General features: G+C 40.7%; 1 protein-coding gene across 1 annotated transcript in view; it reads left to right on the top strand.

The window, feature by feature from the left end:
* nfatc3a (nuclear factor of activated T cells 3a) overlaps positions 1-14,572 on the top strand; it is a 61,180-nt gene that overhangs the window by 17,238 nt on the left and 29,370 nt on the right. Inside the window, exons 2-3 of the mRNA XM_053316200.1 lie at positions 1,802-2,981; positions 7,834-7,996. Of these exons, the coding sequence (XP_053172175.1) occupies positions 1,802-2,981; positions 7,834-7,996 (1,343 nt within the window). The remainder of the gene's footprint in view (positions 1-1,801; positions 2,982-7,833; positions 7,997-14,572) is intronic.

Genomic DNA, 14,572 nt, shown 5'->3' with positions numbered 1-14,572 from the left:
ATAGGTGTGCTGTAGTGTCTAGTGTGTGTTTTACACAGTCGTAGATCCGGCACCACTTTATTGGTGGAAGAACATTCCTGTTCATACCTTTTGCACAGAAAGGCGGGATATTGGTGCAACATTCCTACATTAAAGGGTCCATAGAAACACACTCCTTTTCCAAATCTTTTTACAGACTTCTAAACTCTACTGTCTGATTTGACAAAACTGTATGATTCCTGTTATGTATTCATCAGTTTAAGCCGATTTGTTTGTGCTTTAAAACAAGTTTTGCATTTTGTGAGAACAACTTAAATGTTAAATATAACAAAATGGTCTCTTATATTTAGGAATATGGGGAAGTGTTGTGTAATGATTTCTCAACCTTATCCTGTACAGGCTACACTGTGTCTCTCATTTTTGTAATTTTCTGAAGGATATTAATCATTTTTGTCTTTTCCTACCACAATAAAGTAGAAGTTGTGTTAATAATTGCTCAGTTGGCCAAAGACAGGACAGAAAAAGTGATGCTTGCTTTGTTTTGTATTGAGTTTTCTGTTTAAATGTGTATACTTCGTTAGGGACTGTTGCCCCTGTTAATGCACAATTCATAAAGTACAACTAAAAGTTGTATATATTGTAAATGAAATGTGTACTCGTGAAGTGAAGCAATACTGATGTTTTTTGACACATTATTGTTTTATGTTAAAAATTCTCAATATCTACTTTTCAAATGTGAAAATGTCTCTGCATGTGAATTTATTGCAATGGTCTCAGTGGTTGCAGCAGAGAGCACATCCAGTGGAAGTTTATCAATAACCTCTAACAGAGTAGAGCCAATGCGGACAATGGGCGCTTGTCTATTTGTTTGTGTGTGGGTGTGTATGTTTGTGTGTGTACATGCTGCCTGTGCCGGATGACCTTTGGTATAAATAGCCTGCCGGCGCTAGCTGTGATGACAGCCGACAGCACGCACCGTTGTGTGAATTTGTTTCCTGAGTAGTGCTGTTCATCGGTTATCCCTCTTGGAACAATGCCTGTATGACTGCCTGCTACCCAGCAACACTCTTTCCTCTAATTTCCTGAAACTGGGCTCAATCGCCAGTGCAAACTCAGCCCACAACTGCACATGGGTCTGTGACTAAATTATTTTTTCACAATTTTGCTGACCAGAGGCTCAAGTGCAGCTCTGGTATGGTGCAGTGCTATGTGACATAAATGCTGGAGGAGGATAAATTATTAGTGGGAGGAATGTAATATCAGCAAGTGGAGTTAGGCCAAACTTCAGTAATGGCCAATCACATCTGCTCCTTTTTTTATTTTTTAATAAACAGTTTAATGAGTTAGGAGGAGATCATAGACCACTTATCTGAGGCTGAAACTGCTCTGGGGCACAGTCATAATACACAAATACTGTAATACTGCAACACAAACTGTAATATCCATCTTAAATATGCTCTATGGAAATATCGTTAAATAATGGGTTCATCATCATCATTGCTTTAGTCGGGATCTGGTTTGCTGAATTGAAGAATCATGACAGCAGACAGATGTGTCGCTGTCTTAATACTTGCAAACTGCAATGTCTAAGAGCTGGAGGGAGTTTTTCTGACAGTGTGGAGATTATGTCATTAATTCTTTCTTGCCTGTTATACTTGTGATGTTTTAGATGCAAAAAGCTAATGTGTTGGTTAGAAGCCTAGTATTGTTTTTGCCTGATCTGCATAAACACAACCTTAGATGTGTCCCTCCATTCCTAGTAATCATACGAGATCCAAGACTGTGACTGTATCTTAATCTCCTCTTCCTTTTCATCTCCTAGATCTGGAGCCTGATGACAACACATCGTTCTACATCCTAAATGTGGGCCAGTCCCAGTCTATGGTTACTAACCACCAGTCTATTGGCCTGCCTCGTCATGGCATGCAGTCCCACACCCAAGTCATCAGCACTTCCCCACGCCTTCAATCACACAAACCAGGATCTGAGCCCCCGAGCTATGAGGCACAAGACAAGTATGGCACCTCCCCCCTGCTGCCCTCTGCGCCCGTGGAGGCACCAAAAGCCTTTGAGTGCCCCAGTATTCAGATCACCTCTATCTCCCCTAGCTGCCAGCAGGAGATGGATGGCAACGAGGAAGATCTGAGGGCAAATGGCCCTGATGGGGACTACCACAGCGACAGGCCCTTGTCCAGAGACCACTTGTATTTACGCCTGGACCACTCATACCGGGACTCTTCGCTCAGCCCCAGCCCGTGCAGCAGCCTCTCCTCTAGGAGCTGGTTCTCTGACGCATCTTCCTGTGAATCCTTCTCACACGTCTATGACGATGTTGACTCCGAGCTAAACGAAGCAGCTGCCCGCTTCACCCTGGGATCCCCGCTTACTTCTCCAGGCTGTGCCTCCCCTCAAACTGGTGGTGGGGTTTTGGAGGAACAACCCCACTGGCAGCACCATCACCCCGCCTTCATCCACCACTCCCACTCCATCAGCCTGTCACCCCGACAGTCTCCCTGCCACTCGCCACGCACCAGTGTCACTGATGAAAATTGGCTTAGCCCACGGCCACCTTCCAGGCCCTCCTCACGTCCCACATCACCCTGCGGGAAGAGGCGCCACTCTAGTGCCGACATCTGCTACCCAGGCTCTGTGTCACCACATCACTCACCCACACCCACGCCAGGACCTTCACCCAGGGGCAGCGTGACAGAGGACACCTGGGCTGGCAGTCCCTCTGTAGGCATGTCGCCCTTCCAGTGCTGCCCATCTGAAGCAGACATCCCATCTAAGACCAGGAAGACCTCACAAGACAGAACAGCTATGCAGACTGGGAAAGGTGAGCTGGGGCTAGATGACCAGGGGAATATGTCCCCTAATCTAGACTCTCCTTCAGATGAGGCCATGCACAGCCTGAAGAAAGACGGGCCTGGGGAACAGTTCCTCTCTGTGCCCTCCCATTTCCCATGGAATAAACCCAAGCCTGGTCATACACCTATATTCAGGTAAGTTTACTGATTTTTAAGTTTCAAATCCAGCCCCACACTTCACAGTTTTGCAGTCAAACAACTAAAACTAAAACAGCTTAAACAAATGATTCATGCAGATGACGAAAACTCAGTGTGAGAGGAAGTGTTTGGAAAATTCTGATGTTTTATCTTTACAAATGTCAGCAGGGTCTAATTTCTCAACCTATTCTTCTCTGTCGCAATCTGTTTGTTGTATTCTACTTCCTGTTTGAATTTGAGAAACACTTTAGTTTTAGCTAGTTTTATTCAGTTTGGAATATTGTGTTGATGGAAGGTTTAGCCCTAAGTTAAAATGTTATGGCCAAAAAAAGAAGGTGGTGTTGAGATAACTGCCCTGTTATCTGTATTTTTGTAAATTATTAATGCAGTCACCACTTGATAAGGAACATTTTGTCAAGAGAGTGTTGTAAGCTGTCATAAAGATTGAAAACCCTTTTTGATCTTGAGAGAAATGTAAACTGGGCAGTGCAATAAATTAGCATCAAATAGCACGTAAGATGAATAATAGACCTGTTGATGGAAAAGATCAATGTTCAGTAACGGGAGCTTTGAGCTTTGTATCAGCAGTATAAATCACACACAGTTACACCATACAGTAATGCAAAGTTTATTAGTGTGTGGAGGGAAACATAGGGAAGGGACACACATACAGAACACACACCAGCTCTTCCAAAAACACTTAAAGAGTGATGGGTGCAATCAAAGGCTCACGATGCAGTTTTTTTTTTTTAGGAGAGGAGTCTGCTGTCTGTTCTCCAATGTGTGAAGCAGATGAAGACCTTGTTTGTGTGCACTGGCCCCTAGCACTGTAAATCAGCACAGGGCACATATGGCAAGGGGGCCACCACACACAAGCACACACATTCACACATATCTATCTATCTATAAATGACAGGAACGTCTGTCTGTCTGTCTGTCTGTCTGTCTGTCTGTCTGTCTGTCTGTCTGTTAGTTATTCGCATATCTCTCGAACCGTTCATCCGATTGGATAAGAAATGTGAAAGATATCAAATATATCAGTAAAAGAAGCACACATTTGCTGTTGCCGCTCTAGCCGCTGGCCACTCCCCCTCTCACACAGCACACTGAGCACAGCGCAGGACCAGAATTACCTGGGATTTCCACCGGGTCTGTCAGCAGCCCGAAACGTGGAAATTGGGCTTTAGAGAGGGAATAAGGCAGCGGAGCTTTGGCAGCTAAAATGTGAAATACACTTCAGACCCTCAACAAAATGGATGAAACAGAAAACACTTCGAATAGCCCGGGCTACTTTGTAGCAAAAACACACGCTAAAACAGATTTTGCACGGGCACTGCATTATTATACATAAATAAACAAACACATGCATAGACATGATACACATGCGTGCTCACATAGACCTAAATACCCTCCACACAATAACAGGGTCATCTCTATGATGAGTCAACTTCTTTTCATCGTTGCTCTTTTAAGTGTAATTTCCTTATCAAGACAATAATAGAATAATGTTCCGAATAATGTGAGAGCCACTCAATTTGTTTAAAGTTTTAATATAAAGGTCACGTGTTGTCACGTCATGTTGCCAAATTTAAGCGGTATGTTTTGCTATTATCTGCTATTATTTCTTACTAAAGCTGCTCAAACCATCAACAGTTACTTATGACTTCTTCACCAGAGAGTTGGGTGGTGTGAGCTCCTGTGTGCCACGAGATAGGAGGTCACTGGGTTGTCTGTGTGCATGCACATGTGTGTTTTGTACACATGGTCCAGGTGAAAGAGTGTTTGGGATTTTGGGGAGATTTTCAGACATTTTCTTTGGCAGAGTGTTTGCTCACAGCATTCTCCCTTATATTGATATATCAATGGCATTCTTATGAGTCGGTAAAAAGGCCAGTATTACATTGTGTCAATACAATATGTACACCTCAGTCAGTACACTTTGTCACTGGATTGAATTAATGAAATATTAGTACTTTCCCAATTTAACTTCTTAAATAGAAATACATTTATAATTGATGGCATCAGCTGAGGGAACTGTTCAAAAATCTGATGGTATTACTGGTTGGACATTTTTTATACACCTATTGATACACCATGAGACTACCAGTGAAGATTGAAAAAGTATTTTAATGAGCTTTTATAAACAAAAAGAAAACCAAAAATTCTTTGATATATATTATAAGGTGTATATTGTAAGAAAATTAGTCAACATGCCATTTCTTTGTTACTTAAAATGTGACAAAATTTTGTAGATGCAACATTATCATGTAATTTGTCATTTTAAGGAAAGGATACGAGTGTGATGATGGAGGCTGTAGACAAGGCTAGGTTGTGGGAATGACGCACTATGACTTAGACATTTGAGAAAGGTTATATGATGTCAGTCCATAGGCTGTGGCTCCCGCTCTGCTCCGTCACGAAGCTCATATTTCCTCTGTCCTCTTCTACTCCTGTTACCGTAGCAGCCATGCAAAGCCGCACTTCCTGGGTGGTTATGTCAGGCTGCCAGGGAGGAAAACATAAAGGTTAAATCTTAGACAGAGCTGCCATCAGGTGAAAACCTTGTTTGAAAATCTTACTTGAATGAGAGCAACTCTTGGTTTTAAAATTACAACATATCACAACAGATTATACATCCATTATGGCAATTGCTCAGCACATGATTACCATACGCTATAAGCCAAAATAGGTATTTTCTTGAAAATAGACAACTATGATTGCATGTCATTTGCTCAACTTGACTGGTTATTCTTTAAGTTATAAGTTAAAACCTTAAGTGCTTTTAGACATTTCCATGCCATATGTGGTGGGAGAATTTGCAGTATGTAGCTCAGTTAGATTCCTAACCACAAAGCTACACTGAGCTGCACAAAAGTCTAGAAAATATCAGGCACTTGTCTTTTGATTCCAAAATTCGGTCTTTCCTTTAGATTTGGTGCCAGTCTGTTAGGCAGTTTATGAAGTGAAATGACTCCACTGAAAGCCTAACTCACATGTCTTTAATTCAGACTGATCAGATTGGTCTACATGTAGCCAGTACTTGACAGGCATTTGGACAAGGAAGAATTAAAGGAGTCAGCTATGCTGGCTAAAACTTAGCAAACTTTCCCCCTAAAAATGATTTTTTCTGTCATGCAGTGTATACTCACTATGTTTGCATGCTAGGAGCTTGTATGGTCTCGGAAAGAGCCAAATAAAAGTTTATGCCACCATGTGACTGTGCACAAAGAGCGTACAGTTAACATCAGTGAGGTAGAAATCAGTGTGTATCTGTGGCTTGGCCCATGAGACAACACATACTGGCAGCTGCCACAGTACAGTGCCATTTCACCCATTCATGCCTAACATACACAGCCATAGAAATACAGACAGACACACACACACAAATTCATGGACACGCTGCTAGTGTGCAGACACACACACATACAATTTATTGTATGATTGCATACTGCTGTGCTCAAAAACAACAGCACATTGTAACTGCAGCCATACAAGAACACCTGGATGAAATTCATGTTGTATGTGCAGCCTTACAGCGGCCTTGTTGGCTCGTGAATTATTAATTATGTGCATTGTCAAGATGTGATGAGGTTTTACATAGTGTCTTGCATTCAGCTTATCAAATTCAATAGCTTTATTATAGTGTATATATTACAGAGCACGACAAAAGTAAAACGGTACTATGATAAATAAATAGAAATGAAAAAATGAGTTTTATATTGTGCCATATTACACAGACAATTGATGTAGATGGTTTATTTTAGATACATCTCCAATGAAATACATCATGGTTCAGATTTACCTTTTTTGGTAGTTTGAACGTGACACGCTGTACTCCGTAATATATTCAATTTTAGTGGATTGTACATTAATAATATTAAATAAATAATAATCAACAAGCATGAGTAGAACAGCAAGTAGAACATTTTAAGGCTTGGTTGATGGTAATGGTCAATGGCAGTGTTTTACAAAGTGTTTTGAGGATAAACTGATCTAATGGACTCAGATGCAGAGACACAGTTTCTCTGTGGAGAAGGCCATTGAGTGTTTTATTTTCGAGTGCAGCTGTTCAAATATGATTGTGGCCTCCACAGATAAAAAAAGAAAAAAGAAAGGCAGGGAGGAAAAACACATACTGCCAGCCCCTGTGGTGTACTGCACATCAACTTACAGCATACACACAGAAACACACTAATTTACTCACTCACTGACATAAACTCATGCTACCATCCATTCCCTGAGCCACACAGAGAAAACAGGTTAAGACTCACAAAGAAAAGTCCCCCGTAGAAAATGATTCACCCTTAAAGTCTTAACATGACCTATTACACACATTATGTTTAAGAACAAGATTACTGTATGTGGACATTCCAGTGATTCACTGTCTGGTGGTGAGTAGACGGCATGTTATACCCACATCTACCACTTACTATTCTGTCTCAGACCATGAAAGGGAAATCCACCTGTTTTCTTTTTTTTTTTTTTTTACTTTTCAGACTTTAGACAGCTTTTTGTCATCTGCCATGAATATAGCGAGAGATACCAGAGGGATATTTAGATTTAGAATATCTGTACAGAATAAGTTGATAGATGGAAAATGTGAAGGTGTGGGCAGTCAACAGATTTTTTGAGGGAAATTTTTTATCACATCACTGATTAGGTTCTGCCCCGTCCTACTCAGGTCATCTTCAGGACAGGTTGTTCATATATACACTCACTAATTACCACAACCTCAGACATTCCCGCTGAATATTTTCAATTCATCTTTAAGCACGTCATAATTTAGTTTCATAACAAAGTTGTACTATACTTTTCCTTTTTATTTATAAATGTGATATTCTCTCCTCAGGACCTCCTCGCTTCCGCCTCTAGATTGGCCTCTGCCAAGTCAGTTTGGCCAGTATGAGCTGAAGATAGAGCTTCAACCCAAAGCCCACCATCGAGCACACTATGAGACTGAGGGCAGCCGAGGAGCTGTTAAAGCATCATCAGGTGGCCACCCAGTCGTCAAGGTAACATATTTTGGCATTTAACCACACACTTGGGGCACTTCAGGCTTCTCAGCCATCAGCACCGACATAAACCCTCACTTTTCTGTAGTTTAACGCTGAAAGACCAAAAGACTAACAAGCTTGGAGAAAAACATTTACCCTGACATATTGCACTTAAAAATGACCAAAAGCTCCAATTACAACACATACACTTTGGTATTTTGCTCCATTAAACAAAGTAAAAGCACTGATGTCTCCACCATACTGAGGTTTATATCTCCCTCTGAGTTCATGACTGATTTACCCTCTATGTTAACATGATGCTCGCCACGTTTTAGTTCAGGTCAACCCTGTGCACTGAGCACGTATCATCTAGGTCCCACTGCGGTAACCACATAGCCAAGATGTCAACTCACGCAGCTTCCAGTGATGAAATCGAACATGAAAGAAAGAGAAATAGGCTGAGCCAAACGTATTTGCTGAATTTAGCAACCACTTCCTGCGAGTCAGGCAGTTCTCTTCTTAGCAGGGATTGCCTTCTGCTTTTGACTGAAATTTATTGAGCCCTCACAGTTTATGTGGAAACCCTCTTCACACTTCAAGTACAGATATCAGTATTTAAAAGATTAAAAAATCTAATGGAACAGCTTCTGCCTCCTCCAAAGTTGCAGTATCCTGTTGAAATATTCTCATCTTCCTCCCACGATGCTTGCGACACCAGTAATGTATCACTAGTAGGGCTGGGCAAAATGATTATTTTTTAAACGATTAATCTAGCCATTATTTTTTCGATTAATCGATTCATCTAATGATTAATTTTCGATTAGCGATTATTTATTACATTTCAATATTTATTTAACATTTCTTTAATGCATCCCTTCAGAGTATTGCTCCCAAAATCTCTCCAGATAGATGAGACAAACTGATTTTGAACTGCCTGTGTTTAGATACAGTTGTTGTGTTATGGGCTCTGAGCACTTCCAAAATGTGGGTGACCTACACTTAACCATGTACCTGAACGCCACTCGCTGTTGATCTTCTAAACATGCTGCTAACGCTACGCTTTCTGTCTAGACACAGGGTCAGAGTGTCCATTCTTGATTAAAAGCTCTGTTTTCGCTGTATACTTTTCTTCCTTTTAGAGCACTTTTCTCTGACTCGCGCTGCTGCTACACGTTGGCACACACTGCTACACGCTGCTGTTGCTAGACACTGCCACGCGCTGCCGTTGCTATACGCTGCCGCCATTTTTTGTTTTGGTGCGCAGCCCCAGCCCTAATCACTAGTTATTAGACGAAGACTATGATTGTTGTGAATGAGCATTATATTTACGATTTTATTTTATGTATTTGCATGTGTGGATTGTGACATGGATCCTGTCCCACATAGAGACTGTCAGTCAGCCTGTTGATGCAGGAAAACACGCAGGCAGGCAACAGAGCTGTCTGCCTGGTCAGCTGGTCTGTCATTTGATAGCACCTGCAAGAGACGAGGTGATCCTACATAGAGCCGGGACGCTTTTCCCTCCCGGAGACATAGAGAGAAAGATGGAGAGAGAGCAATAGCAGACGATGTCAGTCCCATTAATAATTCAGGGCTGCAGTGACAAGCTTCCTTTGTGCGTATGATTAAGGTAGAGCCGTAGAGCTGGGCCATGCCCATTGTTGTGGAACCCAACAATGGTCGGGATCAGGCTGACGGCTCGCTCAGCTGTCCTATCAGCCATACAGGGTTACTACATACAGTCCAATTTGTATCTTGCACATCTGCATCTGTTCCATTAATGTTGTAATGGTTCCTGTAACATTTTCCTTTTCTATTTTTGAACTGCTGAACTGATCTTCTTAAGCTAACTACTACTGTATATCATTTTTATATTTATATGTATACATTATGCAGTACCAGTCAAAACTTTGGACACATTTTCTCATTCATTGGAATGGGAAGGTGTGTCCGGGTACGGTAACACCCCATGTGGAAAAAGTAGGAAAAATATGTTCTATCAGTAGTTAAATGTAAAAATGTACTGGAAGTCAATGGATTCTGTATTTGTATGTATTTATTACATTTTGTAGTTTGTTGTTATTGGGTGTGAGCAACATGTGTTGTCATTTCTCAGGACTAATCAAGAAGTACGTTAGTCCTCAGGCTAACTCAGCCAATACTCATCATGCAAAATATATACAAGATATAGTTAACAATTAAGATACAACATTGTAACAGCTGTGGGCACAAAATATCCTCACATTAAAACAAGGAAGCTCACACTACTATTGTAGTGTTGTTGTTACTATGTTCTTATACATTCAGTCATGCAGGCTCCCTCCAGGCCAATCATTAACCATTTCAACCTCAGCGAGACCAAGATTCTATCCTGCCATATGTGACGATGCATAATTTAGTGGTCAAATTTTTTTCAGCCGAGCATTTGCCATGCTTGCCCTCATTCCTCATGCCGAGAGGGAATTGTTTGGCTGTTGCAGTTTCCTTGCAATAGCTAGTGAATAGAGCCCATATATCTTAGGTCAGACAAGGCAATGCCCAGCTGGAGACTGGTCTACAGTAACTACACACTCAGCCCTGACTGCCAGTGCAGTCAGTTATATTATAGTGTGAAGGCGCAGTTTGCTTGGCAGCGGGGGTGCATTTGCGGGTGCTTTAAATTGAGTTAAATTAAGTGTTTTGTTTTTTATCTAAGAAATCAAATTGTATTCAGCTAATGAACCTACAGTAACCCTCATTCTTTGTTTCAATTCTACATAGTAGCAGTTTTCAATATAGCTATTTTATTGAAATAAAACAGTACGTTTGATCTAGAATTATCAAGTAATTAACATTACTTACCTTTTAAAGAAAATGTAATACTCTTAAAACATGTCAACAGTTGCTTCCAGTATAATTCTAGAATACATTTCAGTCTTTACACAACCCATCTTTGTGTCCAGACTTCCAGTAGAGACTAAAGGACAACCAACATAAAATTAACATCTGCTCGTGCTATGTGATGATATATAGTCCAGCAGGTCTAACAGTCTGTCTCTGTTTACTAAACATCCACTCCGCTATTGCTAGTCTTGTGAGGCTCTTTTTCATGCACTGTGCAAAAAAGTACCATATTGAAAGGTCATGTCTTTACCTCGTGATGTCATTATTGTTTTTACAGAAACACGTTTACTTAAAAAACCAACACACACTCATTGTGCTCTGTGTTATTGTTTGAACTCGCAATAATATACGATCGACCTATGTTAAAATTTATTCTAAAAAGCACAAACAACAACAACAAAAACACACACAGTACAAGTACATTTGTTTTCGCTGTACTCTTGAGATGTTATTGTGGACAAACTGGAAGTCATTCAGACACTGTTGTGACCCAGTATGTATTGGTCGTAAGGGGGTCAGAGCACTTGAAACCGCTAACAAGCTTGCACATATCATGTTTCCCAGGTGCACTGTACTGTAGGTGTGAAGCAAGCTATTCCCAGGGGTCAGAGTGACTCTGGTGCCAGCATGTGTGATCACAGTTATTCTGCCATAGGATTTGAGTATGTAGTTTGGCTATTACAAAAAATAAAAAACTTTGGTGGGCACCATTTTAAAAAATGAGCTTTTCTTGATATGATAGCAAATATTAGCGTAGAGTGAAAGGAATAATAGAACAGATGTATTGGGGCCGCAAAGGTCTAATTTGAGTGAATGACTATTTGGCCGCTGTGTTGATGATTTTATTTTTCTGCTATTGAAGGCATGCAAAGTACATTTTTACTTCCAAGGTTTAATTTATCTATTTAAAACACTGAGATACTGCAGCAACTGGCCCCACTACAGATTGTACTTCTCAGTCCCCTGTGCCCTGCGGGACTTCTCATTCTCCTTGGGTCTTGACTCTGGTGGCGTGATGTCACCAGATGACGCCATAGCAGCCATCTGGACATGGTGATGACTTCCTTTCATGGCTACGCCGTTCCCTAGATCAATGCACCACTGAGCTGCTGCGTCAACAGAAAAACAAGACAATGACTGAGGAAAAGAGCAGCGAGGTTGTATCTGTTAATCTCTTGATACATTTAGTTTCTTCGTAGTCTGCATGGACTGCGGCTGGATGAGTGTTGGTAGATGGTGTGATGGTGGCCAGTAGACATATTCATAAACCAACCATCTGATCTTGCCTGTGCATCTTTACACTTGCCAGGTGGTAAATAAGCTTATCCATGTGGTTTGAGGGCTGCTCTGTGGCATGTAACCAGGATTCCTCTTGTGCTTGAATTCTTTTTCATCAGTTCGCTCAGACCTCATTAACTGTCCACCTGTCCAGGGGATCAGCACCTTTGTCACCAACAGCTTTGTGTAGATTAAAACTGCATCTATGGTTAAGGCTGCTCAATTAATCAAAATTTGATCGTGATTACGATTTTGGGGCTAAAATGATCTCAAAACTAATAAAATCGGGGGGAAACGATTTTTTGTCATTTTCCGTTGTGCAATGTTGTATAGAAACAGTCTGCAAAAAGCTGCACACAGCATGCACTGTACACCAGAGCTGCCAACATTCCTGTTTTCCCCGGGTTTCTCCCGTATTTTAGACCCATATCCCGCCACCCTCCCGTTTGGTCTTTTCTCCCGGGAATCTCCTGTAATATTACAAGTCCCAACTTTGTTTGTTAATAATAATGAGAAGCGCACAATAACAAAGGTTTTATTTTGAAAGCTTAGACCGGAAGCTACCGGAAGCCGCCGCAGCTCCGTTAGTTTGACAGAAGCTGAAACACACAGCGAAATGTTTTAACTGTAAATAAAAGTGCACATCTAAATCCGTTCGGCCAGCACTAATATCCCCGCACATTTTCTGCTGTGTGTTGTGTTAAGCGGCAGATAAAAGGCTGCTGCTTGGAGAGAAAATGTATTCAGCCGAATGGACAAGAAATGTCCAATAAATGCAGCATGTTTCTAAAGTTAAAAAAAAAAAAAGTTTTAATAATCGTGATTTCAATTTTGACCCAAATAATCGTGATTATGATTTATTCCATAATGGAGCAGCCCTATCTATGATTCAGCTGCATGTTTTTCCATGATAGTAGTTGAAAGGCTCTTCTTGGACTCCTTGCCTTCGACTGTGGAGATGTTGGTTGATTGTCCTGTTACCACCACTGCTCTGGTTTTAAATAATACATCCTTGTCACTATTGATGTTTCTGGTCTTGAAGGCCATCACTGGTGGATTGCAGTTTTGAACGGGTGTTTATAGTCCACTTTGAAACTCCAAATACTCTCATCAAACAGGTGGATTACTGGCTCACAGTAACAAAATACTTTTTATCTGACAGTTACTGTATTGCAGACCATGTGTTTGGTTCTCTTTTCGTAATCCAGGTTTGGCCTTATGTTGTTCAGTCTTTTTTTTGGCAAGAGACTTTTGAATTATATTCCAGTTTACTTTAGACCTAAAATAAAGGAAATGTTTAGGACATTTAGTGAGATTCTTTAGATTGTCGCTCATTGAGTGACTCTGTCATTTTGTCTCTATAAACTGTTTCCTCAGAGAGAATGTTTGTGTTAATTTTTCTGCATGTCTGTGTTCAATTTAATGCCTCAGCTGAAAAGCAGTTTTAGGTCAGTGATTTCTAACCTGTGGTTTTGGGCCCCAGACACAGGATGTAGGAGCTATAAAGAAGCAAAGGCAAAGAAACTACAAAATAAATGAAACACTCCAGAAATCTTATTGTATTGTATTATTTGATTTAGTTTATGGTCATGTGGTCTAACAAGCTGGTGTTGTGAGCTAGTGCTTTGTGTGTATTCTGCCTCTTGTGTTATTTTGTGACATTTCAAGAAGTATATTGTATTGTATGTTATTCTTAGCAATAACTAACACAGCTAACAGAGTTTACTCACTCAGGGAATAACACATGGCACTTCAGCATGTTTACAGTTTGACACCAACTTGGTCTGAAAGACATGATGGTGTTAACCAACTGTTGGTCATTGATCTAAAGAGAGGTATGGGTGTCATAAAGCCTTGGTCATTAATAGTCAGCTCCTTTCTTGTCTGTATGCACGGTAGCCAGACAAACTGAGGCCTCAGAGCATGACAGTGTTTACATTGAATCATTTTGACAGGCATGATTTATAGCACGGGTTCTGTGAGGAATGCAGTTTATTCCTATGCAAAGAAAGCGCAGCATTGTCCATGTTGTTGGTGAACTTCTTTGTAGTTTACCTACATCCACCTTTTTCAATTGTGAAGCACAACAAAATAGAAACCCTGCAACAAATGTCTTACTCATCTTCATCTACTGGTTGCCAAAAATTCTCTTCTGGTGATTGAAAGCTTGAAAGTAAATTTGTAGAATATAATATGTTTTGCATAAAACCTGTAAAGCCACCACCATATAATGTATAACCATACTGTATATATAGCATTCTTTAAAAGTAGCAGTGTTAGGAAATGTTTAAAGTTGTTTGAAACATGATGCAAGATCCAAATAGTTCTTAATATGTTTCAATATTGTTGACAAGTTGCTGTTTTTAGAATGATACTTTGCAGGATGGCTACATCTGTGCCTGGCTGACTGGCTGTTTTAGCAATTCCTCTGGG

The sequence above is a fragment of the Scomber japonicus genome, chromosome 1 (assembly GCF_027409825.1).
Source record: "Scomber japonicus isolate fScoJap1 chromosome 1, fScoJap1.pri, whole genome shotgun sequence".
Lineage (NCBI taxonomy): Eukaryota > Metazoa > Chordata > Actinopteri > Scombriformes > Scombridae > Scomber > Scomber japonicus.
This window is presented reverse-complemented; position numbering and strand designations above follow the sequence as displayed.